General features: G+C 41.6%; 1 protein-coding gene across 1 annotated transcript in view; it reads left to right on the forward strand.

Annotated features, from left to right (window-relative positions):
* The window catches only part of PDCD1LG2 (programmed cell death 1 ligand 2), a 43,847-nt gene extending 18,197 nt beyond the window's left edge, over positions 1-25,650 (forward strand). Inside the window, exons 3-6 of the mRNA XM_014792459.2 lie at positions 419-688; positions 7,868-8,002; positions 12,962-13,010; positions 24,360-25,650. Of these exons, the coding sequence (XP_014647945.1) occupies positions 419-688; positions 7,868-8,002; positions 12,962-13,002 (446 nt within the window). The 3' untranslated portion in view covers positions 13,003-13,010; positions 24,360-25,650. The remainder of the gene's footprint in view (positions 1-418; positions 689-7,867; positions 8,003-12,961; positions 13,011-24,359) is intronic.
* The last annotated feature ends 1,730 nt before the right edge of the window (positions 25,651-27,380 follow it).

Below are 27,380 nucleotides of genomic sequence, written 5' to 3' on the forward strand. Positions count from 1 at the left end.
TCCATCCTCTCTCCTGTCTCAGTCCCAACTGCGAAATTATTTACAGTAATACATGAAGCCACCAAGTATGGTGGTGTAAAGCACTGTTGCTCTATAATCAAGCTTACAATGTGCAAATATTGGCTCCACCAGTTATTAGTCCTGTGACTCTGGGCAAAATATTCAACCTCTCTATCTTCAGTTTCCTCCCACAAAAATCTGGAATATCAGCAATGCCATTTTTACTGTGTTGCAAGAACTAAATAACTTAATGTGTGTATAATAGCATGATATCTAGGACAAAGGAAATGTTTAAAAACTTAAAACTATTATTACTTAATATTGATAATGATAATTTTATTCATTTCACATGGCATTGAGTACAGAGCTCTACAGGAATCAGAAAAGAAAGACATTTCTTTTTCTTTCTATTGTCCAGCTTCCTACAAGAAAATAAACACTCACATCCTTAAGGTCCCAGGGACAGATGAGATAGAGATCACCTGCCAGGCAGAAGGTTATCCCCTGGCAGAAGTGTCTTGGCCAAATGTCAGTGTTCCTGCCAACACCAGCCACACCAAGACCTCTGAAGACCTCTACCAGGTCACCAGTGTTCTGCGCCTAAAGCCACACCCTGGCAGAAACTTCAGCTGTGAGTTCTGGAACGCTAATGTGAAGGAACTTACTTCAGCCATCATTGACCCTCAAGGTAAGAGCTGCCCACCCTTCCAGTTCTATCAATCAGAATTCAGGCAAGAAATAGATGGCACACTCAGAACAAGTAATTTGAGGAGAGTGTAATAAAGGGACTGTTTATGAAGGTGTGATCAGGATTTAGCGAAACTACTAAGGATAGTGCAGGCCCCTGGGGCTTCAACAGCGGGGGAGCAATTACCACTGTTGGAGAGGTTACTGGAACCTGGAGAAGAGAGCTGTAGAGAAAGCACCACTTGACAGGAGCTGTGGCTGCAGTAGAGGGATGTTGCCATCTGCAGCAACTCCAAAAGGCGGAAGCTAGGTGAATGAATATCCCAATCTCCTTCTCTTCCCACCCTCCAGTCTCCTGCTGGTGCCTCCCATTGGCTGAACCCAGCTGGAAGTCAGAGAACAAAGGAGTCCACTAATATGGACTCAGGGCTCTCAGAGCTCAGAACAGAGTGTTCAAGTATAGAGAATGGATCTGAAGAGGAAACAGAAAATATCCAGCACAAAAGCCAATCATGATGATTCAGTGCTATGAGTCAGCAGGATAAATATTACTGCTGGCTTCGCCAAGTGGTTTTGGGGATTTCCAGGAAAACTGGACTCCTACAAAAATCTTTCAGAGCCTTCGCTGGCTATGCTGAATCCCATACTTTAGAACTTCATACACCAGCAAAATTTCAAACAATTTTGGGAGTCTGACAATTTTTTATTTGCCCAGTAAGAACATTTATTTGCTAAATAAGGGCAACTAACGTCTAGTATCACAATTATTTCATAAGACACAGATCATTGCATCACCAAGCCCATATGTTTCCTATTGCTCCTGTAACAAATTACTGCAAACTTCGTGGGCTTAAGACAACATAAATTTATTAGCTTACACCGCTGGAGGTCAGAAGTCCGAAAAGGGGTTTACTGGGCTCAGATTAAGATGTCAACAGGATTGCAGAGGCTCTAAAGGGAAAATTTATTTTCTTGTTTTTTTCAGCTTCTAGAGGCCCCCTGCATTCCTTGGCTCATGGCCCCTTCCTCCACCTTTAAAGCCAGCAATTGCATTACTCAGACCTCTGCTTCTGTCATCACATCTCTGTCTTTAACTTTTCTGCCTTCCTCTTCCTTCTTTTAAGGACCCTTGTGATTATATTAGATGCCTCCCTCCTACCTCAACCCAACAATTCAGGATAATTTTCCTATTTCAAGGGCCTTAATATAATCACATCTGCAAAATCCTTTTGCCATGTAGGGTAACACATTCACAGGCTCCAGCTATTAGAACATGGACATCTTTGAGGGGAATAATTATTTGCTATGATACCCATAAAGGATATAATCTCAGAATAAAGGACAGTCCCTAGTACTGATTAAATTTGACTTTATAGAAAATTCACTATGTCGTCATTATATTTCCCTTTTTTCCCTTTGTCTTAGTTAGACAAAATAGAGCCTATGATAGGGACTTGTGTGGCATGCAGGTGGTGACCCCAGGGAGCAGAAGTGAGAGGTTTAGGAGATTAAGGCAGGAAAGAAGGAAAAGCAAATGTAAGGGTGCACTATCAAAGTTGTTGGTGTGGGCGACCAGAGCTCAAATACTCAAGGATCACCTGAGAAGTGTACAGATGGCCTCCTAAGATGTTTACTCAAAGGACTCCAGGCGGGAGACTAATCCATCTGCTTTCACTCCCTGTGGTTGACAGTTGTCCCTAGGAGTGTGAACTCCCTTCTGCTGTGAGCTGAATGAGCACACCACAGCATCTGTAGCATCAGAGACATCCCAGGGCAGAAAGCGAAGTACCCACTTGAAGTGAATCACTAACCCTGAAGTGAGTCGAAGCCTACCCAGAATTCTACTTGATCTGTGGCTGAAATCAGAGGTGAAACTGAGAGGAGGTGAGGCAGGACTACAACAGTCTATCCCTCGCAATGCTCAAGTCTACTCCTGCCCTACATTAAGGCCAGTGTCTCTGAGCCTTCAGGCAGGAAAGCAGACACAACCTCGGCAAAAGATTTCATATACAAGAGTTCGTGGAACAAGCCACAGATCCTGCTGCTGCAATTGAGCCCAAGCCATAATTGATATTTGTTATCTCTCTCATCCATCATACGTTCCAGATTTCCCTCACTCAGCACTCCAGGTGGAATAGTTTGTTTGCCTGGGGGCGAGGTATGAGTCAAACTGTTCACCCTGGGAGATCTGAGCCCTTAGTTGCCTTGCCCTTAACAGACTAAGGTTACTGCAATTGCCTTTTCCTTGTAATTACTGGGCATGGAAGTAACAAGAATCAGAGAATCAGTGGATCCCTCAGTTCCAGACATAGTCTTCCTTGCCTCCATTTTGTAGCGGCATTCATGTTCTTCATGGTAATCAAGATTCCTTACTCCACCAGTACAATAATTCTTTTCTTTGCCTGCCAGTCTGCCAGTGGGTAGAGCTCAAGCTGACGAGGCAGTAGCTATAACTTTAGATGCGGTAGAATATATCCCTTGGTACAACATCCCTCAGTAGACACATTTGCTGCAAGGAAGCTGGACCTTTAATCCAGTAGAGCCTATATTTGTGGAGATGAGAAGCAAAAATCCTACAAGTGGGTCACTGGAAGAGGGACTATCCTTCAGCATTGGGAGAGCTCTGGCACAGAAACAGCACGTGGTTGAGGCGAGATTGTCAGGGGGAAGTGAGTCAGAACCTACACAGAACCATCCATCATTCAGCCACATTCAGCCATGGCTGAAATCAGGGGGGGGACAGACAGGATATGAGTTGGAGCATCAGAGATATCTGCTCTATCTCAAATTAACGTCAATTTTATCATGGACTGGCACCAATCCATAGACCAGAATGAGAACTTTGAAGTGACTCAATGCCCATCTCATTATTAATTTCCTAGTATTCTCTTCTGGAAAAAAAAAAATCCTCCTGATACAGTTTTCAGAGGCAGCCAGCTGCGATGTCATCTCTAACTCCTCAATTCCCCACTTCCCCACCTATCCATACTTCACTACCCAATTCTAACACTAAAGTTAGCCCAGCTGCTTTCTAACTAAATTTTTATGGTAAAGTGAGGAAGTAAAGAGAGGAGTCATGCTAAGGATCTTGATAGAAATAAAGATATTAGAAACATAACATTTTTCGGGTCAGCTTTGGGTAAAAATAGTGAATTAGGCAAGCTGGTCTTTCAACATTCTCTACCTCTCTTTTTGTCACAGCTAAGAGCACCAGACTTGTCACCTTACGAAAAGTGAGCTATAACTAATGCATACCAGAGCTTTAGCGGCTCAAATATTAACAGTTCCAGGGGAATTAATTTTTTCCTGAAATTGTTTACTCAATTATCCCTGTTATGTGGAATTTCCTGCCTGGTTAAGCGTAGATCAGCAGTTTGGATGAAATCTGGTTTTCTAGAAGGACACTTATATAAGGATCTTTGCAGGGAAATTGGGGCCTGGGTAAGGTGAATTTGGAAATAACTAGAACCTACCTTTTGCACCACTGATTACATCAGTGTTTTTTTCTTTGTGGAAGGGCCAATTGACCATTCCTCCAGAGGACTTGAGGCTGTGAGAAGTCAAGAGTGAAGTAAGGTGGCCCCTCTCTCTCTGGGAGCCAACACAGCTGACTAGTCAACAATCATGGGAGCGGCCTGTGAGGTCTGCATCAGAGCTCAGGACCTTTTTGTTACTCATGAATGCAACTGGCAAGGAGATGGAGAAATCTTTGTGCAGTTAGAGATTCTCAACCTAGTTTTACCCATCCTTCCCAGCTTTGTATTCTCCTACTATCCCTGGACATGGAGCCTCTTCTCTGGTCAGCTCCCTTTCCTCTCCAGGTACTCTCTGAACTCGCTGCACCTCTCTCACCTCCATGACTTCTTTGCTCAGGCAGTTTCTTCCACATAAAACATCATTATTCACCCTCTTCTCCAGCTCCAAGCCCACCCTCTCTCCAAGGCACCTCAGGTAACTCCAGAGTACGAGGGGTCTTTCCCTCATCTTGTCTCCTAAGATGGATTACCTGTACCATTTCTTTGTTTGCCTGTGACTGTGCTTTTCTCTTTCATTGCTATTTATTTTTCATGTATTTTAATTGTTCACATGAGTCTTCTTTATACCCAGACTAAAGCGAAAGCAGAGTGCTCTTCCCATAATAAGTGCTCAATAAATGTCAGATTAATGGGTTGGAGACCATGTCTTGGATGACTCTGTCACATCATCCTAGCCGCCAGACTGTGTGGACAGAAAGATAAGAGCAGTCAAATGATCCCCCAGCTTGTGGTATAAATATCAGCAACAAAATAACCAAAGTCACACATCCTCCCATGGGTTCCTTGTTTCTATTTCTCAAAGGCATTTTTGAATTGTCTATGACTTTCCCCTTTGTACTCATTCTCATAAATTGAGCTGCTCACTGCTGACTTCTGTGACCCACCACAAGCTTCTCCAAAAGTCAATGAATAAAACAAATACAGCAATGAGAGTCTGGGGGTGGGAGATGCTCTTAAATGGATGTCTGAGCATCCTAACTTTCTATCAGAAATTAAGGAGCAATGAGATTATTTTCGTTTTGAAATAGGGTTTCTCCTGCTCAGCCAGTTGTTGCTGTTTCATTAGGAAATGTAATGGGACTGGAGCACAGGAAATAACTATACCAAGATCCTTATGGGGTTGGCAGAGAAGCCCTCCCAGGAGACCTAGAGGTGACTCTCTGGCAGTGGTCAAGAGCATGGGCTCCAAAGTCAGATGGACTTGAATTTCAAATCCCTTTCTGCTACCTACTAGCTTTAAGAACGTGAACACACAACTGAGCCACCCTAGAACTCAAGTCTCTCATTTGTTGAATGAAGGTACATAATGGTAGATACCTTATAGTGTTATCGTGAGGATTAAATGAAATATGCTTGTCAAGTCCTTTGCACTCAGAAAGAGTGGAAATAGGGGGGGAAATATGGAACCTCTAGCAAGAGGCATGGCTTCTTGTGAGTGCCTGGGACTGTGGATAAGGATAAAACATATACTTTTCCCTTTGCATCGTCATATCATTGTTAAGTAGCATGCAATTATTATAAAACAATTTAGAAGAATATGTATTAGGATATAGGCTAAGTTGCCATAACAGAGACCTCAAAATACGACTGAATCAAGATAGAAAGATATTTGTCTCTCATGTAATATTCAGAGATATAAGGTGATTTAGAGCAGATAAGTAGCTATATTTCGTAAAGTCATTCAGTGATTCAGATTCTTTCCATCTTGTTGCTCTGCCACTCAGAGGATGCTGTCTGTTGAACTGTCAAAGCTGGGTCATGGCCACATCCATGTTTCAGCTCTCAAAAAGGAAAAGGAGTTGTGGAAGACACATCCAACGTTTTAAGGCCAAGACTCAGAAGGCCCATTCTGGTGGCCTGAACTTAGGTAACATGGCTGGCCACACCTAACTGCAGCGGAGGCTTGGAAATGTAGTCTTCAGAATCCATGTGTCCAGCTAACAGCCTAATACTAGGGAAGACAGGGAGAATGGATTTAAGGGATAAGCAGCAGTATGCCACAAGGTAACTAATGACAGGGAAGATCAGGCTAGGTGGGCTAGGTAGACAGATGATCAGTTCAGCCCAACAAATCCTTAATGACACCTTTCATGTAGCTGGTACCTGGTTCTATAGGGGATTCAGAAGTGACTTAGACAAAGTCTTTGCACTCCAAATACTTATAGTCTAAGCAAACTGATGTCCTGTTGGATGTTCAATGTTAGAAAGTCTTCAGGGACGAGTAGAGCTTCTGTATGTGGAAGGGATTATGCGGGAACCTGCACAGGACAAGAGTTTGCATAAAGGCACTGAGATAAGGACTTCTCCTGTTGTGGGGACAGTGAGGGTCCCAGGACTCCTTGACTCAGTGCTACATGCAGCAAGTGCTTAAAAAGCACTTCCTAGAAGTGAGGAGCAGATTGTAATGAGTATGGGTGATCCAGTGTGTAGATGAGCCAGGCTTCTGAATCCTTTTCTTTTTTAATGTTCATCACAATGTTTTGGATAGAGACAAATATCTGTGGGACCTGAGCTTTGGATAAGACAGATCTGGGTTTGCAATCTTGGCTTTGCTACTTACTTAGCAGTAATAACCTTAGATTATTTAGCATCTCTGAGCCTTACTTCCTGAATTCCAAAATGAAGGGCTTGGATTAAATGAAGTCAAATCCCTTCCCAGGTAAAACTATCTATGGTTCTCAGATGGCATTATCATGGGGAAGGGTGAGGGCAATTGGCAGGACTAAGCCCTCCCTCCAGAGCAGTTTTGCCAAGTTTTTACTGGACCAGGCTGTCATGTTTCTTCTGTATGAATTACTCTGGCTTTTGGAAAGAGCACAGCTTACCTTGGTACCCTTCTATCTCCCTATAGTGAACCCCCCTCCAGCCCTGCCCTTTGTCAGTCTGGGGCCCTCATTCTAACCTGTAGATATCCAGAGCTCTCCTTTACAAGGCTTTCCCCAGGCTCCAAAATTACTCTTCTCATCCACCCCTCTACTAAATTTATCTTTTCTTCAGGGCCAGGACCTTGATTAGCCGAGACAACGAAAAGGGCTAGTTGTAATAATTCACACTAAGGTGTGAATGACTGGATTTTGTATACTAACACTACCTATGATATTCTATTTTTTCGAAAGGATCTTGTTAATCCTTGAAATTGAATAACTAATGGTATAGATTCTAAACACTGTGAGTGCTTTACAGCGGAGTGGGGAGACATTTTGGGGCTGAGGGACTATCCTACTAGAAAGAGAGAGAGATGATGATGATGGTGATAGATAGATAGATAGATAGATAGATAGATAGACAGATAGATATAATATGATAGATGTATCAGAATGATGAAAAGCATAGAACCTGGAATCAGACAGCCTGGATTATATCTCGGCTCAGTTGCTTACTGTATAACTTTGGGAAGGTTTCCTAGGCTCTCTGTGCCTCACTTTCTTCACCAGAAAAATGAGAGTCATAGCAGAGCCTGCCTCATAGGGTGCTTGTGAGGAGTAAATGAGCTAATACATGCAGCACACATAGAACAGTACCTGGCATGGAGTAAATGCTCAGTTCAAATTGGCCATGCTGGGTATAACCCACTCAGATGGCCAACTGGTTGGTTTACCTCTAAGCCACCATGTAATGGGATTCTGGTGCTTTTCTTTCACCAGATGAGATGGAACCCAAGATCCCTTCAAGTTCGCTGCTTCATGTTTTCATCCCTTCCTTCATCATTGCTTTAATGTTCATAGCGACAATGATAGGCCTAAGAAAACAGCTCTGCCAAAAGCTTTATTCTGGAAAAGGTAAGTGAGTTTTATTCATGGTAACCAAATGCACTGGATGTCTGCAGTGTGAGGCCCTGCTTTGCCCCCTTGGCCTACAGCTTCCCAGTTTCACACTAAATCTATTCAGGGCTTATGAATCACTTTGGGCTCATCCTGATGATTTTTCCCCAGAAGAAAATGGCTCTAGTCTTCAGTGAGCTGAAATCCTGACACCGAATATTTTAAAAGGAATGTTTTCTTCCTGTGGCTGAAATAGTTTACTTTGTTCTCTGAGCTGAGAAGTATTATCAGCCTTGTGAGATCCGTGTTGTTTTGCAATGCAGACAGCTATGTCAGAGTTCGCTGGTGGGAGGATGCAGGATCCTTTCTGAGGATTCCTTCAGTTCTCATTCTTCCTTTTCCCATTCTGGGTGTGAGCTGGGCTAAGCCCTCCCCCTACCACCAGGAATCTGAATCCCTGGTTGGGTAAGGAAAGGAGAAAAGTGTGTGAGGCAATTTGGGGGCGGGGAAAGCACCTGTTTGGTGGTGCCCTGAGGTCTTTCACCAGCTCCCCTGGAGTCCCTCCTCAGCCTGTCATATCCTCACCAACCCACTCCTGTTCTATTGTGCCAGCTGGGACAGAGCTTGCCTGCAGCCTTTGAGCCCTATGCCAGAATATCTGCAGGCCTGTCTTGTGCTTTCCTAAACGGTCCCTTTGTCAGTACCCAGTGAGCTCCTCCCAACATATACACATGGCCTTGTCTATGAAAAGGAAATGAAATCTGAGAATAATTCCATATAAATCCATCTAAGAATTTGGAATGGTCACTATTTGAGGATTGAGGGGCTTTTAGGTGGTTGTTATCCTACATTTACAGTCTAACGTCTATATTCTCATCTGCCATGTAATATTATCATACTCTCTTTGTCCGTTGGCCTATGTGTGTGTTAGCTTGGGTGCTAACCACAAAACCCTCTACTGTAGAATCCAAGGAACTATTGTCAAAAGAAAGAGGGAGGTTGGGGGGGAAGGAGGAAGGGGAGAAAGCAGGGAGGAAAAGAGGAAGAAGAGAAAAAGAGAAAAGAGAGAGAGAGAAACTATAGAAGTGAAGGGGAAGGGTGCTTTACCACAGAGGAGGAATTACAGGGTGTCATCTGACAGAACTTTGACTAAACACAGTCACATCTGCAAATCTATGACCTCAGAGAGTCATGGCAGATGCAGCTCATTCTAATGAGAATCTTATCTCCTGCCATTCTTCTTTTACCTCCCTCACACATACCTCTCAGAAACAGCTTTATACCAAGGTTCTAGGCCTACGACCTGAGAACACATTAGTCACCTCCGAAAGGAGCAGCAGAGTCTTCTGTCCCTACCCACTTTGGGAGAATGAAATGGAGTCGTACTTAAAGGTAGAGAGGAAAAAAAATCCTCCCCTCATCCCTCATCCCAATCTCAACAGTGAGTGAGAATATCAGTAGCTCCAAGCTGAATGCAAGGCTCAGGTACCAACTGCGGTGGGAGAGATTTGTTACTAACAAGAGTTAAGTGAGTAAATTTGCAAATGATTCCTTTTTTGTTTTTAATGAACCAGAGTGAAATCATGGTTGCCTATACAATAACCTCCCTCTCTAACTCACGTGTGTTGGGATCCGCTTTCTTACACAGGAGATACAAGGATACGCGTGTGGAAATGCACACAAACTCACACGTCATGGAAAAAGTTTGAGAACTGCTGGTGGATAGAGCTTTAATCCAGGGTCAGAGGCTATGTGTGTACCTGGTGCTGCCTTTTATTGGTTTTATGATCTTGTACAAATCACCTAACTTCTTTGAGATTGTTCTTCTATCTGTAAAATGTGAAGTGACATGACAGTGAACATTACAGCTTATTGACCCAACATCACAGCCACTACTGTGGCTCAACCTGGACTAGAGCAGAGCCCTCTGAACTCGTCTCACTGCATCCACTCCTGCCTCCTCCAATACAGTCTATTTTCACTTTTAGCTGGAACAGGCTTTTAATGATTCTGAGTTTTCTCACGGAGTATTCACTCTTTTTAAAATACTTTCTTCTCCTTGTCCACATGAGTTGGAGTCATCCTTTAAATCTCAGCTGAGCTGTCATTTCAACCCACCCCTGATTCTACTCCCTCACCACACCCATTACATTAAATCCCCTTGTTAGAGGCTTCCTAGCACCGACTTCTCCTTTCAATACACTCAGCACACAATTACATATCTAGGACCTGTTTCAATAGCTTGGACTACAAATGCAATTGCATCCCTTTAATTTTCCAATTAATTCCTCAAGCACCCACCTGCCTATCTTAGCAAGAAGTCCAATGTCTCCCTCTTACAGCATGTACATCCCCACCTCCCACAAACTTTCAAAAGGCTTACTTAGCTTACTTAAGGGCCAGTGCTGCTTCCAAACGGGCAGGAAGGTTATTGGGGAGCTGGGTCAGTTCACCAGAGCACCCTGGTTTTGAGTTGCTGCTGTTTCTACTCCTGCCACACAACATATCTTTTCCCTCTGGGTGTCTCCATCCACCACGCGAAGTCCAGATCCCCACACAGATCAAAGTGATGCAAGAGGACAACCTTTCTGGCTCCCCTCACATGTTCTGCCACTGTGCCCAAAGCAAGACCCTCATGGGCTGCTGAGGCAGGAGGGGCTTCCTGCCTTAACCACAGCTGTGCCAGCCACCTTCTTCTGCTCTCGGCCTTCACGTTGAGCCTGGGACACCAGTTCTAACTTCCTTCTCTTGAGTTCCTCTTAGGGCCATTGCTGTCCTGAACTTCTCAGTCCATAGGAGAGAGTCAAGTAAAGAGGTAGCAGTCTCAGGCCCTTTCCTTCTAGAAGGCCGCTTGGCTCCTAAACAGATTTACTCACCTATGCCTCAAAAACCAGCTCTGCTCACCAAGCTGTATTGGGAGGGCAGCTATTGTCCATCCATAAAAGGCTCTGTGTACCATCTCCACCTCAGAGAAACCATCCAACAGTTCAGGGCTCCAGGGTGACTTGCTGGGTTCCAGAGAAGAATTTGGCAACTGCTATTGCAAAAATAATGTCAAGTTCTGCTTCATCTGCTAGTCTTTAAATTTCCTGAGTGCAGGGACTGTGTTTCTCTTACTCACCAACATACGTCCAGTGTCTAAAACATTACCTGGCATATATAGATGTTCAATAAAATTTTAAACACTGAACCCGCTATATGCCCGTATGTATGCTAACCTGCTCTGTACAACATAGTAGCCATCTGTGGTTATTTAAATTTAAATTAAATAAAAATTCAATTCCTTGGTCACATTTTAAGTGCTCACACATTGTAAGTGTTCAATCGCCACATGGGGACAGAGCAGATATACAATATTTCCATCATTGCTGAAAGTTCTATTGGGCAGTAGTGTGCTAGACCAACTTTATAAACTTCAGTTAACTTCACAGAAACTGCTTGAGGCGAGGAGTAGTGTCTACTTTGCAGATGAAGACATTGGAACTCAGAAAATATTCCTACAGTCATATAGCTGGAGTTTGAACACAGGTCTGACTGACTCCAAAACTTGTGGCCTTTCTGTTGCAAAAGTGCTTAATAAAAATTGGCTCAATCTGAATAGTATTATCTTTGGCCAATGGAAGGAGAGAGTCTCAACCTAAAAGAATTGAGTGACTTGTTCATTGACTTGCTGGGCTGATGGCAAAGCCAAGAATAGAATCCAGTAGGAGTTACTAGCCATAGAGACCAGATCTCTAGAACAGGTCTCCAGATCTTAAGAACAGTATTTCTCAAACTCTCTATGGTGAAGAACAGTTTTGTTTTTTTTTAAATTTCTAATATGTTAGGATCGATGCTTTTGTAATACCTATATACCAAAAATGAATTACTAAAAAATGAAATGGAAAGAACAAAGACATAAAACAATAAGCCCAATTTTTATTGGATTCAATAAATATAATATGACACAAATAAATATGATCCGAAAAAAACATAACATAGTAGAGGAATTACTATAAAAGTTTCTAAATGTTTACACTCGATTTCTGTACTCATCTCACCATGGACTGGTAACAAACAGTTCACCTACCAGCACCAGCCCGTGGACCACACTTTGAGTGGCACTGCCCTAAAGGACTGAGCCAGGACTTTATAGGGATTTAAACCAAAGGCCAAATATGCTAGCTTATAGTTGCATAAGAACCACGGAGAATGGCAGCACTGACCTCAGGCATTAGAGGAGCCTTCTCTGAAACTGCAACATTCAAGGACACTTTCTATGCATTAACCATTGGGCTCCTTTCATATGCAAACCCTCTTGGAGGAGACTGCAATGCTGGATAGAGGCCCTCAAAGTCCAGTCCAAGGTCAGGATGGTCATGAAGGAGTTACTAAAAATCTGGGGTACAGAGCAAAAGCAGAATTAGGGATGGACTCAGTTCAGGAATGCAGGCAACTGCAGGACATGGGCATCAAGCCCTGGAAGAAAATCAGAGTGAGAAGGAACATGTGAAATCAGGGGTTAAGAAAGAGGTGAAACCAGGGAAATACTCGTGAGCAACAACCCATTATGTGAACTTGTGCTTCTGCCCCGCTGAGTTACTGTAAACCAGTGTCAGTCATTTACACTCTAGTGCAAATTAATTGATCAGAACTTCTGCTCTGTGTAGGGCAGATAGGGAGAAGTGACAGTCAAGACTAAAGCAGAAGAGAGAAAGATAATTCTAGAGCTAGACATTTCTTGGGCTGAATACCCAAATTAGTAGTTCCTCAGGATCAGGCAAAGGAATGGGAAGTGGGGGGCCTTCTTTGCTCGCATTTTTTACCTAAAGGTACAGTTTTACATTATATATTACTCAACCTGAGGTCTCAAGCTATGGTGGACATTTGAACTGTATATGCGGATTTATTTGGATTTACTTTTTGTTCTGCCATCTTTTAGCCTATAAACAAAACAATCTTAATCTTATTCCATCACTGGGATTTTTTCTTTTTCAGACACAACAAAAAGATCTGTCACCACAATAGAAGGGAAGTGAACAGAGCTGTGAGTAGTCATGATTTTTCTTTTCTTTTTCACCTCTTTTTCTCTCCCAGCTTGATTTAAGAGATAACCATTGTTCTAGAAATGCACAATGGGCAACTGAATAGTTTAGGCCTGTTCAGGATCTTCCTGTTCGGCGGCATTTCAGCTAGTTTTTCTTGCAACTCTGTGTTGTTCCACACCTTTCTTGGAGAATGAAGATGGTGTCTGCTGTAGAGCCACAGAACAATTATGTTGCTTTTGGTCTGTCCATATTCCTAAGTACTCCTAGGGAATACTGTACAGGACATCTGGGCTTACATACTTAGAAACATGGTTAAAATTTAACAACAAAGGGAAGAAAATCAACTGTGATGCAATCATATCTGATGTTTTTGCAACAATTCAGCACATTGTTCGGGGCTGTGGGTCAACAGTAATGTTGGGGGAATAGAAGTCTCTTCATGAGATTGCCAGGCTTGGAGCTGGGATTTGTGGAATAGAAACCATGTGATCTGGAGGTCAAGAGAAGTGGGGTTGCTGAAATTATTCAGGCTGGTTGGATGAAAATCTTAGACCCTGGGGAAGCGGTGTGTTAGGGGCCGACAGGCCTGTGTCATGTTGTAAAATGGATATTTCTAGTTTTCTTGAGAAAGCTGCCTTTTCTTTTGTAATCTAGGAATCACATGGTGTGACACATGAGTTCATGAGTTCACCAAAATGATGACAGGCAAATCATAGAAATTTCTGAATAACTTTGTATCAGCTGCTCAGAATACTCATAACTGTTCGTTTTAGAATTCTGCTGAATATTATCTCCAAATTCCAGAGGCACCAATTAGGAAAACAACCTTAGAAAACCTTCAAATACCAGAGTCTGTTTCTGGCTTATACATAAGACATGGCAGCTCATAAGCACAAAATGACTGAAAAGAATGAAATTGGCCCCTGCACCCTCCAACTCCCCAGCTCCCACAACTTCTCTGGAAGCCATTTATGAAAATACGTCCTGTCAGTATGTACTCATTCCTTGGCACAGAACCAAGGAACAGATGCAGCTTAGGCCCAGACTGTACTTGAAGTCCACTTATACTGAGCTTCTCTGAATGAGCAGTGAGATTTTCTTGACTCAGAAAAGCTTCAGATCAACAATGGTAGTCCTGACTGAAACATCCATTTCTTGAGAAACAAAAATCCTGTATTCCTATAAATTGGTCTGCCTGGCCTACAGGTGAGTTTCCATGGCAGGGGCCCCACTATTTGTCTGAGATTCATGACCTCAGAGCCTTTGTATAAGGGTCTCTTTCAACTGCTCAGCATGAAGAAGAAATAGTGAAAGGCCTGGGAGCAGAGGTGATAAATTCAGATACCCACCAGGGCCAGCCAGGTGACAAAATGAGTAAAAAGGGCCTTACATAGGGAGTGGGGAGGACTGCGACAAATTGGAGAGCATATTCCCTATCAACTTAGCACTCGCCTAACAGTGCAAGAAAAGATGAAAATCCTGACTTTTATATAAAATGTCCTAGTTATTAAATGCTGCTGAAAGTATTTCAAATAGCAAACAAACCAAACAAAATATGCTCATAGGCAAATTGAGCCTGTCAATGACCAGTTTGCAACCTCTCCTCTACAGAAAAAATATTATCAGAAAAGAGCTTAGGATCTGAGTAATGAAGGCAGAAACATCTATTTGAGGAACTGAGAAATGCACAAGGCTTGCTGCCATCCCAAATGTCTCACCCTAAGACCTGCCACATGGTCTGAATATTGCACTATTACAGAGTGACTTCACTGGATTAACAGGACATCACAACCATTTTAAACCAACACATCTCCTTATAAATAGAAAAATCTCACATCCTCTTTGAATGTATCTGAAATTCAAAATGAAGTAACTATCTTGATCAAAAGTCAAATTAAAGAAACGGGACTAATCCTCCCCCTTCTTCCACCTCCCCCCCAATTATATATAAAACATATATATATATATGTTTACACAAAACATATATAAAAACATGCAAAAAGCCCCTAAGTAGTGTTTATGGAAATGGTCATGTGAAGTAAAAGTACAAAATCAACATGGAAATGATAAACACCAAATTCAATCTCTTAAACTCTCTATCCTTTGTTTTATGCCTGAAATATTTATTTTTATAAAAAAGAGGTCATGACTAAAGTTCAAGAGATTTAGATTCAAGTTTTTCTGTGAGCTGAGCTAGTTACATAATCTTAGGTAAGATCCACCCCCTCTCTGGGCTTCGGTTTTGTCATCTGTGAATTGAGGAGGATGGATCAAATCCAAAAAGGCAAACAGGCCTCGTGGGAGGCGCAGGGGATGCCTAGAGAAGAGATGAGGATGGTTTGGGAGACCATTTCCAGGTGGGGAATGCAGTGATTGATGAATGATATCTGCCTTGGGTGTGGGATGGGGACCTTGGCCATATATTTGCCAAATGTGGAATAGATGCTCTTTTTGAAAAAACAAATATGTGTTTATCTGTGTTTCCATTCATCTTTGTCATGTACATACATATTTTAACACTTATGTAATATTGAGGCATTATTTTGTGTCCTACATGTTCCAGTTGCATTCAGTTATTTTTGCATTGATCCAAGTCTTTGTAATTATGTTTAGAGCTGCATAAAATGCAGAAATTGATTAATGATCAATGGCGATGGAGTATTAAAGGAAAAAGTGGCCCATTTTACTTAGTGGTCCACTGTTTTATGGTTTTGTCAAGATAAGTACCAATGTGTTAGATTTCAGTAGATACTTTTTAAGTTCTTCCCTATAAAGTTGCTCACTAGTTACAAACTCTTTATTGAAAACTAATTTAACATTTTGGATAATATCCTCTGGAAGAAAAGGGAGCAGGACATGGAGATATTGATGTTGGAAATGAAAAGATAGGTCTGGGGCTGTGTGTGGACAGCCAAGAAAAGAGAAACTCTCTCCCCTGACTCAGCCCTCTTTGTTTTCCTTCTGCATTGTACACACAGTCTACACCACTCTTAAGGACATGATCACAGCATTATTTTCTGACTGCTTCCGTGTGTATATATTTTATGTCTACCTGGTCAATGTAATAATATTAATATTAATGTAACTATTGGGTATTTGATGTTTGTCTTATTTTTCCCATTTGTCTGTATTTCTTTTAGTTTATTCTCTGATAAATTTAAAAGAAGGCAACTGATTTTGACCAAATTTGGCTCACTATGAAAGATAAATCTTGTTTAATTTTAGTTGTCCACCAGCTCAAAAAAGAATAACGTAACAATTTTTAGAACACTTTTTAAACTACATAATTTTTTCTGAGTATAAAAATGAAAAATATAGTATAAAGAAAATAAAAATAATTCATAATCCATTGCCCAGAGATTACCAGACTTAATATTTAATATTGCTATTTAATTCCTAATAGTTTTCTATATTTAAATTTTTACAAAATCAAATTACAGTATGTATAGCTTGATATTGGTGGGGTTTTTTTGGTGAAGAAGATTGGCCCTGAGCTAACATCTGTGCCCATCTTCCTCTGTTTTGTACGTGGGATGCTGCCACAGCATGGCTTGACGAGTGGTGTGTGGGTCTGCTCCCAGGATTTGGGCCCACGAACCTTGGGCTGCCAAAGCAGAGCGTGTGAACCTAACCACTATGCCACCAGGCCAGCCCGTTGATATTGTTTTTTTAACTTAATTTTATATCATTAGTATTACCTATATACAAAATATATAACTAATGGCTCTAAGATATTTTATTGTATATATTACCAGGATTTATCTAACTAATTCTCTGTTGTTGGACATTTAGTACCTACCTCACAGAGTTATTTTATTTTTTGGCTATTTAAACATTATCACAATTAATAGCCTGTACATAAATCTTTATGTGCAACTCTGATTGTTACCATAAGATAAAATCCAAGACACAGAATTATTGGGGTAAAGCTATAGGCATTTTTAAGACTCTCAAAATGTGTTGCTGAAATGTGGTACAATCTAAAAAGTTGTACCAATTTATACTAGCGATATATGAAAGAGCTAGTTTTATCACATTCGTCCTGATACTGTTATCATTGTTTTTAAATTTTGCTAATTTGAAAATTGAAAATTGTAAGTCATTATTATTTTAATTTGCATTTTAAAGTTATTAGATAAACCATTTTTCGTGTATTTATAGGTTTTATCTTCCTTTGGGAATTGCTTATGCAAATTTATTTCCATCTTTTCATTTATGTCTTTACTTACAGTTAATATTAACCCATTGTCTGCTATATATTTTACAAGTTTTCCTCTGATTTGTCATTTACTTTCAATTTTCTTTTCTTATCCTGAGAAAACAGGTATTGTATTTAGTAAAATTGGATTTACAGGACCAGGTTATAAGCATTAATGTCCTATATGCTATATATTTATTAAAATAAAGTGTGTTTACTTATAATACTTATGCTAATTAAAAAGCTTATATTGAGTAGGCTCTGCAGTTCCCAGAGTACTAAGGTATAAATTTCTAGAAAGCAGGTGCAGTGTCACTTTCAGTAGGCATCTATTAAATGGGAATTGATGAAAGTTAACACTCTACTGTCCATTGATATGTATCAACTAACAAGCGGTAGGCAAACTATGGCCAGGGGGCCAAATCCTTGACTGTTTTTGTAAACAAAGTTTTAATGAAATGTGGCCATTCTCATTGTTTTCATATTGTCCCCCCAACTTTCATACCTCATCCACCACCTCTGATGGTAGAGTTGACTAATTGCAACACAAACCATATAGCCCATAAAGTCTAAATTTTTTACAGTCTGGCCCTTTACGGAAAAAGTTTGTTGACCCCTGACCTAGAGGTTCTCCCTGGCTTTGTGCCTTCTCCCACAGTCCATGTACTTCTTCCGTTACTATATGATCTAATGCCTCCCCCCACTCCCACTTCAGCTTTATGAACTCTGAGGACAGAGCCCCACTAGGAAGTGCTTAGGCCCAGCCAGCTCAGGTCTTTCACTTTCCCACACCCATTCTCTGCCATCCCAGCTCAGCCTCACCTCCAAACCACCCATGGGGGGACAATGTCGAGTTCCAGGCTGTCCAGGAGCCATCCTGGGCCATCATGTTCTCATTCAGCCTCACTTTGGGAGAGGGAGTCTTGGAACTTGGTCTGAGCATGTCAATCGTACATTCTTCTGAAAAGACTTTTATTTAGATAAATATTCTCCCTTCCCACTTGAGAAGGGAAGGGCTTGCTGGTTTTGCTTCACTGATTAGAAAATGAAGCGAGACCTCATTATTGTGGGAGTGCCCAGCAGGGCTCAGTAGCTCAAGCAACAGCTGCTCAGGGCTGGGTTTTTCACTCCATGGCTCTGCCTCTAACTTTCTAGGCAACTCTGGGAAAGTATTGCCTGTTCTTATTCTTGTAGAAATCTAGACTTCTCAGTCTCCTCAGATGGGCCTTTAAGGCCTTAACTTTAATATTATAAAATAAAAAGACTCAGATCAAACTAAATGTGGCCAAAGAGACAGCTCACTCCCATCCTTCTCCATGGTGGATGGGGTGGTCATTAGCGTTATTTCACATATTTCCTGGATCTCTTGCTTTTGTGTACATAATAGGATTGCACTTTTCTGCAATTAATTTGTAGTTAGGTGTGGTCAGGTGACTTGATTTGGCCAAATAAATGTAAGCATAAGTGGTGTGTGTTACTTCTGGGTAGAGGATATAAGAGCTAGCATGTGCTTTGCCATATTTTCTTTTTCCATCTGGCATGGTAACCAGCAACATTAGAGGTAGTGATTGCTATATCAGCCCGGATCTCTGAGTAACCACAAATAACAGAGCCACCTGCTGGCCCTCAATGAACAGAAAACATGATCAAGAATAAACTTTTGTTTATTACATTGAGATTTTGGTTATTTGTTACTGCAGCATAGTCTAGTCTACCCTAACTGATACAAGAGGGAAAAACTGGAACCTCTACTCAATAGACCCTATGTTACCATTTAAAATTCTGTTTCTGAAGACTAATAATATGGGGAAATGCTTTCTATATAATAAAAAAAGGTAAGCTATAAAAATATACCTTATTATTAGTGCCTTCGAGTTGATTCTGACTTCTAGTGACCCTGTGTACAGCAGAGTGGAACCCTGCTCAGTCTTTTTGCACTGTCCTCTCATCTTCTGGTGCTATATCAGACAACACTCCACTGCTATTCACAGGGTTTTCATGGCCAATCTTTTTGGGAAGTGTGGCTATATCCCAAATATACTTACAAGGAAATTCACAACGTGGCCCCCAACTATCTTTCCCCTTATCTCACACCTGGCTCTTTCCAAACTAGGATCTCATGCCTTTTCCTACAGATGCCCCATGTCCTCCTGCCTCTCTGCCTTTCCTCCCATGTCCTCTCTATCTAGAATAGTCTGCTATTTCTGTTTCTGTCTGGTTCAAATGTCACCTCCTCCATGAAACCTTTCCCCTTCCCTGATTATCTCCAGCCTAAAATGATATTTTTCCCCATCTATGAACTTTCATGTGTTATTTGTACTTCTTGTCACTAGACCTGCCTTAAAAGAAATGTTGAAAAGAGCCCTCCTACTTGAAACCAAAGGCAAAGGTAGGCAAAGTTTTGAGCAAGGTGATAAATAAACAGACAAACTCAGAAAATTACAACTGTATATCAGAATAGGTTATTAAACACTTAAACATAACATAAAATCTAAAGGGAAAGAAGCATCAAAAATAACTATAACCACTTCAGTTTGGTAACAAATTCACAATACAAAAAGGGATAATTTGTGACAACAAAAACATAGGAGGGAAAGAGGAAAAGGACAGAACCTGCATAGGTTAATGGAGGTAAGATGCTATCAGCAAAAAAAATCAGAGATCTTTTATACAAACCTCATGGTAACCACAAAATGAAAAATCAGAGCACAGTCACAAAACATAAAAAAAAGGAAAGTGAGAAACACATCACAGAAAACTACCAAACTGAAATGGCAGACAGAAATACAAGAAAAATGAAACAATGGAAATATAGAACAACCAGAAAACAAAAGATAAAATGGCAGTATTAAGCTCTCACATATCAATAATCACCCTAAATGTAAATGGATTGCATTCACCAACCAAAACACACAGATAGATTAAAAAACAAGACCCAACAATATGCTGCCTCCAGGAGACCTATCTCAGCTCTAAAGACAAACATAGGCTCAGACTAAAGGAATGGAAGATGATACTCCATGCAAATGGCAACCAAAAGAAAGTGGGTGTAGTCATACATATTTCAGACAAATTAGACTTCAAGCCAAAAAAGATAACAAGAGACAAAGATGGATATTATATAATTATAAAAGGGACATTCTCCCAAGAAGACATAACATTTATTAATATATATGCACCTAACATAGGAGCACCAAAGTATATAAAGCAACTATTAACAGACCTAAAGGGAGAAATTGATAGCAACACAATAATAGTAGCAGACTTGAACACCCCACTTACATCAATGGATAGATCATCCAGATAGAATATCAACAAGGAAACATTGGCCTTAAATGAAACACTAGACCAGGTGGACTTAATAGATGTATAGAGAACATTCCATCCCAAAGCAGTAGAATTCTTCCAAAGTGCTCACAGAACATTCTCAAATATAGACCATATGTTGGGAAATAAAACAAGTCTCAATAAATTTAAGAAGTCTGAAATTATATCAAGCATCTTTTCTGACCAAAATGATATGAAACTAGAAATCAACAAGAAGAAGAAAGCTGGAAAAATCACAAATATGTGGAGACTGAACAACATGCTACTGAACAACCATTGGCTTCAGAAAGTATCATTCTTCATCTAACAAGCACCCCTGGTTATTTACAAGCGATACATTGGGACATCCCCCACTCACCTCTCTAAATCCCAGTAGTCAAATGTATTATGTAGGATCCTTCATTGGTCCCTCATCAACTTTAGGGAGGGAAATGCTATACCCTCTTTCAAGGACATATACCAATGTCTTAGTTGTCTTTCAGAGATGCCCTGCCCAGCCAGCCTAGAAAGGATGAATATATACTCCAAGGATGTAAGAGATGAGGTGACTTGCACAGGTCATCTTATAACTTGGTGGTGGAACTAGAGCTAGAGTTCAGGCTGCCTGAGTCCTTGTGTGCAGCACATTGCCCTTTCCATTTGTGGAAGTTCTTCTTGCGGCTAACCTTACTTGCTTGTGCTACTATTTGGGCCCATGGCGTCTTGCTTTTATGCAGGCAATCAAGCTGTCAACCAGTATAACTTTAGGAGTGAATTCTGATACCATGGATATATATCATGCTTCCTTTTAAAAAACAGTTATTCTAGTCATCAAGCCATGGTTTGTGAGAGCTTACAGACCATGTAACCTGATTTCCTCATTTTAGAGATGGTAAGACTAGGGCTAAGCAATGTTAAGTGACTCTCTTGAATGAAATAGTGACAGAAAAATAAAAGGTCTTGAAATTCCCAGGATAGTGCTATTCATTCATTCACTCTCAAACATGTATTAAGTGTCTGCTATCTGCAACACTCTGCATCACGTAGGCCGTGTGGGAATTTTGAGGACGAAGTAAGCACAACATCATTCATCCAAGATTCTTACATCAAATATTGGAGATAAGATACTCAAAAAACTGTACTCATTGGCATAATTTGGGTTAAAATTAAAATAAAAGAGGCCAATTCTCTATATACCTCCTAGCAATTGATCCAATCTGTATGTTTTTTTTTGTTGTTGTGTTTTGCTTTTTTGCATGAGTCTCTTGTCTTCCCCTTAAGAACTTCCACCCGAGGACTGACCACAACCGCAGTATTCCACCACGGAGGTGTCTCCTTTCCCCTTTCCTACCCCAGTAGTTTCCAATCTTTTTCTTTTCTCCTTTTTTGCCATTATAACCCTTTTATAAAGGAAATATTAGACAGAATACCTACAGATACTGAGTGGGAAAAACTTCAGTCCTCCTCCTGTGTCTCTCCTTTACTCTGACACTACTACCACACTCATAACACTTCTGACACCAGAGGCATGGGGGCTTTCCCTCCCACCAAGTAATTCTCTGCACATCAGCTGGGTATCCTACAATTTAACTCAATTCTGACACTTGGAGATGGCATGAGATCCCACAGGTTAAGGGCTCAGTCCCACAACACTGCTCCCCCTCCCTCAGTTCAGAAGCCAATGGCAAGTCCAGGTTGTCACCTGTGCTTCTGACCAATTGGCTATAAACTGAGGTTCCCACGATCCCCTCCTGGGGTTTGATTAATTAGCGGGAGCGGTTCACAGAGCTCAGGAAAACAGTTTACTTACTGTTTACCAGTTTATTATAAAAGGATATGATAAAGGATACAGAAGAACAACCAGATGGAAGAAATGAATAGGGCAGGGTATGTGGGAAGGGGCTCGAAGCTTCCATGCTCTCCCCATGCACTACTCTCCCAGCACCTCCATGTGTTCACCAACCCGGACGCTCTCCAAACCCCTACTTTGGGGATTTTTATGGATGCTTTATCACATAGGCACGTCCAATCATTAAATCCATTTTTAGCCCCTCTCCCCTCTCTGGAGAATGGGGGGTAGGGCTGAAAATTCCAAGCTTCTAATCTAGCTTGGTCTTTCTGGTGATCAGCCCCCATCCAGAAGCCCATCAAGATTCACCCCATTAGAACAAAAGATACTGCTATTACCCAGGAAATTCCAAGGGATTTAGGAACTCTGTGTCAGGAACCAGAGTCACAGACCAAATATTAGAACAAAAGATGCTCCTAGTGCTCTTATCACTTAGGAAATTACAAAGGTTTTTAGAACTCTGCTCCAGGCAGCAGGAGCAGAGACTAATATATATATATATATACATATATTTTTTTTTCTATTGTCTCACAAAAAACAATTAAAACAGTGGTGGAGTTGGGGTAGAGGATATTAACACTCTACCATAGGTCCCTGCAAAGGCTTTTATGGCACCTTGTGCTTCTTGGAACATATTTGGAAAATCATGTAGCTCTTAAATTATCACTTTATTCCAAAGCCCACCTTATTTACCTATCCTCAGAATCCCCAGAAATGTCTACTCTATGTCAAGCTTCCTTTCTGCACAGAGCACAGCTGTCCCAGGGAGGGCGGAGGGGGCTGCAGGAAGAGTCATTAACAGCCTCACTCACTTGGGCTTATGCATTTTTAATGATGTGAGAAGTCTGTGTATTTTTTGTGATTCTCTATGGCCTTACAAGAGGTACAAATAATATGAAAGTTCAGAGATGGGGAAAAAATATCATTTTACGCTGGAGATAATCAGGAAAGAGGAAAGGTTTCATGGAGGAGGTGACATTTGAACCAGACAGAAACAGAAATAGCAAACTATTCTAGATAGAGAGGACAGGGGAGGAAAGACAGAGAGGCAGGAGGACGTGGGGCATCTGTAGGAAAAGGCATGTGATCCTAGTTTGGAAAGAGCCAGGTATGAGATAAGGGAAAAGATAGTTGGGGGCCACAATGTGAGCCATGAATTCCAGGCTAAGGAGATTAGATTCTACTCACCAGGCATGGGTGACTCAGTCAGGTCCCAGCAGGAAACAGAGGGCATGCTCAGAAGGGGTTACTGAGGCAAGTTTACAAGTTTTCACAATTTACAAAGACATGAGCAAGGTTAGGGGAAACCAGCAAGAGATGTTGAGCACGCTGGGACTAGCAGGTGCAGGGACAGTGACCATGCCTCAGCCTGAAGGGGAAAGGAGAGGGAGTAGTTACCAGAATGGTGGTGAAAACAGCAATAGGAAAGGGAGCCCACAAGGAGCTGTGGCCTTTAACAGAGGGATAAAGTCAACCTGCAACCTGTCTGGGAGGTTGCTGAGGAGTAATTACCCCAACCTCACTCTCCTACCCACTGAAATCTCCTTTCTCCCCTAGGCAGAGGGTAAGAATGGAATGGAAGCCAGAGGGAAGAAAGCCCAATGACGCAGTCCACGATGTCATTCCCCTGGGTCAGGAACAGGGCAGATTAGGGGGGAGAATGCGTCTGCAGGAATAAATAGAAATATCTGCCACAATGGGAAACTATAAAAGGTTTTGAATAGGACAGCCCTAGGAACTGTGCTCCAGGATTAGTAAGCTGTCTGCAGCCCAGACAAGGGAGAAGAGAAGGCTCCTGCGATAGGTCTGGAGAGGGAGGCTGAAGACAGGCTAGAGAAATGGTAGAGGGAGTGGAAAGAAAGGTTTTGAACCATGCTGCCTCCAGATAGATGAGCTTTTTTTCTAAAATAGTTTCTCACTCCAATCTGATTTTGAGAGGTTATATATTTTCTAATCAGAAAAGTGATTTTCCTATTTGTGGACTTTTCTTCCCAGATTTGAAGCTGTGGTCTCAGGAGCTGGGGTGATCTGATGGGAGATCCTCAAGAAGCTTCTGGACTCTGAACAAGCATCCCTTGGCCTGCAGAGCTTCTTGTTTATACTTTTCAAATGCCTTTGTATGACCCAGCACTTTAATCTGGAGACTGCAACAAGACCAAGCAGCACCTGGCCGTGGTGTGCTCAGAGGAAGTCAGGCAGCCCACCCCTTCACAGATCCGGGCTCTCACCTCCACAGCCTGTGGCTCGAAGCAAGCACTATTGCACTTTAGAAAATGACCACACTGGGTCCTAGACTCCAGTGCGTGTCCTGAGGCTCCTTCTTGCTGCCAGACTGAAAACAGAGGGAATTATTTCCCCCTACATTTCCAAAATGATTTCCAGAAGCAGAGATGAGTGGAGATTTCCAGTTACAGAAACTTACAGATTGCCGATAGACTTATTTTTATCCATAGTTCCCTCTGGCTACTGGAAAAACCTATTGAGACTATGAGCTGACAGACAGGGCTTCATACAAAGTCAAGCCATAATTGATAAGTTTTAGGGCTTACTGGAATCTTGAAAGCATCCGAGTTGTTCTAATTAACAGAAAGCATTTAAGGACACAGAGGGGCCAACTACAAATCATGGAAAAAAACCTTTGAGTATTTTTGTGAGGTCTAAATCACAAAGCATTTATTTTAACCTATTATGGCACCATATTGAATGGTGTTTTTTAAACTACATCTTTCCTTCAAAAAATCTGTTTTTTTTAAATTTCAGAAACCAATGATCTACATTAAAAAATTATGGCATTCTTAATGCTGTACCTGCAAAGATTTCAGATGAGTAGCCATAATGGTCAAAGTCCCAAACTAGGCCTCCTTTCCTGGTTCTTTATATGACTTTAAACTTAACCTTTCAGTGACTCAATTTCCACATCTGTGATACAGTGATATTCTCTAGTCGAGGCCTGTGATGGTTGACACTATAGAAATCCTGTGGGATCCCATTACGTGTGTGTCAAAGGGGAGGGAATCTGGACTCAGCAACAACAGGTTAATCATGTTAAATTTGGCCTTTGTGCTAGGGCCATGAAGCTCAGGGCATTAGCTGACCCATGAACTATCCAAATGTGTACGTTACCAAGCATAACAGTCTTAGGTTAGTGGGCCTAAAGCAAGCTCTTTAACTGGTGCTCAAACTAAAAAGAATTTGGGGTTAATGGGAATAAAGGGGTGTGAAAGTGAGTAACAGGCAAATGAAATAACATCTCAGTTTCTCAATTCTCTGTCTATACTAATCAAAAAATGCCTTTGAAGAATAAAACTCAATTGTTTATTCTTCAGAGTGTTCCAGATGTTCTTCTTTTGGCTGAGTGGTTTCCTCAAGGCCCATCCATGTCAGTAACTTTAATATTCCATCAGGCCACTTGGCTCCCACAGGTTTGAAAGCCTTTGAGGCACACTTGGATGCCCTCTTCAGAAGGGTGGGGTCCCAGGGCTGTTTCCCAGGTCCCATGTGTTGGTCTTGGGTCCCTGCTGGAGGAGCGGCATCTACTAATGCTGTGGACATCAGGGCAGGCAGACATGGCCTTCTGCCCGGGGAAGCAAGCCCACGTATCCTGGGCCCCAGATACGTGATCGGCATGCTGAATCCTTGGGTGGTGGTGTTTAACTCTATTAGGAACCCAGTGGCATAATGGCTTCTATCAAAATATCACCATCCTTGGTCCTAGATTGGGGCTATTGTCTAGAACACCACACAGGGACAGGGCTCCCCAGTCCCAGTATCCTGAAATTCAGGCTTCTTCGGGGAAGAAGACCATAAAGCAGTGTGTCCTGATATGAGAAATGTTCTACACTACAGCATACCATCCTAACGTCTAACATATATCAAGTACTTACTATGTGCCTGATACTGTTTAGCATGTTATACATATTATTGGAATGAATTCTCTCAAAACCCTCTACAAATGGCACTATTTTATGTCTCCATTTTAAAGATAAGGAAACTGAGGCACAGAGAGGTTAAGAAATTGGGTTTAGGCTGCCTGTTTAGTTAGGAAGGGCTAGAGCTAGGGTGATGAATTTCCATGGATTATGCTGCATGATGTGCCCTGATTTCCTACCGGATGGGACTTTAAGGTAAGACTTCACTGGTTACATACACCCTGTGGTCTCTTTTCCTGGTCAAGGATTAATTTCACTCTTGCTCTTTCTGGAGAGGCACTATAGGAAGGTGGGCGGAGTGCAGGCTCTGATGTCAGAGATTCCAACCCCAGCTCGACTATGTATGAGTTACACAACTTTGAATATTTCAGTTGATCTCTCTAAGTATCAGTTTCTTTATCTAAAAAAATGAATAGTATAAGAAAGGTATTTAGTACCTTCCTTTATCAGGCACTTAGCATGTGCAGCATGTGGTAAATACCTGATAAATACCAACTATCATTGGTAATCCCCCTATGTACCGGCCACTAGCCCTTGACAAATATAGGCAGTGCCCAGACACAATCGAAATAATCTGTTTACAGGGTATTTCTCCTAAATCCTACTCCTAAGAAAGCAGTGAGCTATGCTCCAAGGAATGCCCAGCCGAGGTATATCAGCACGGGTTTTGTGTCCCCTGGGCTCTCCCGTACATGCCGCATTCTCCAGGAAAGTCAAAGGGCTCACTGGTCCTCAAGTATGCCTTATACTGTCCCCTCCACCCAGAACGCTTTCTTTCTGGGACCTCAATTCTCTCTGGCAAAATCCTAACCATCCTTCAGATGCCAGCTCTGCCAGTGAACACTTTCTGATTTTCTCCGATTAAATATGAGCTCTCTTTACTTTGGGCAGAGCAATGCTTTCTTTGTCCCTCTCTGAAGCAGTTATCTTTCTCAGTTTTGAATCATGAGGATTTGAGCACATGTTATATCTTCCCCTTAGACCGTAAGTTCGTGGAGGGCAAGGAGAGAGTGGGATTTTCTCAGTTCTGCAGCCTCTTGTATGTGATAGATACCTCATGTATGATTGTCTCTGAGACAATATTATA

This window comes from Ceratotherium simum, chromosome 20, assembly GCF_057802395.1.
Source record: "Ceratotherium simum simum isolate JZ-2026a chromosome 20, ASM5780239v1, whole genome shotgun sequence".
NCBI classification, from domain to species: domain Eukaryota; kingdom Metazoa; phylum Chordata; class Mammalia; order Perissodactyla; family Rhinocerotidae; genus Ceratotherium; species Ceratotherium simum.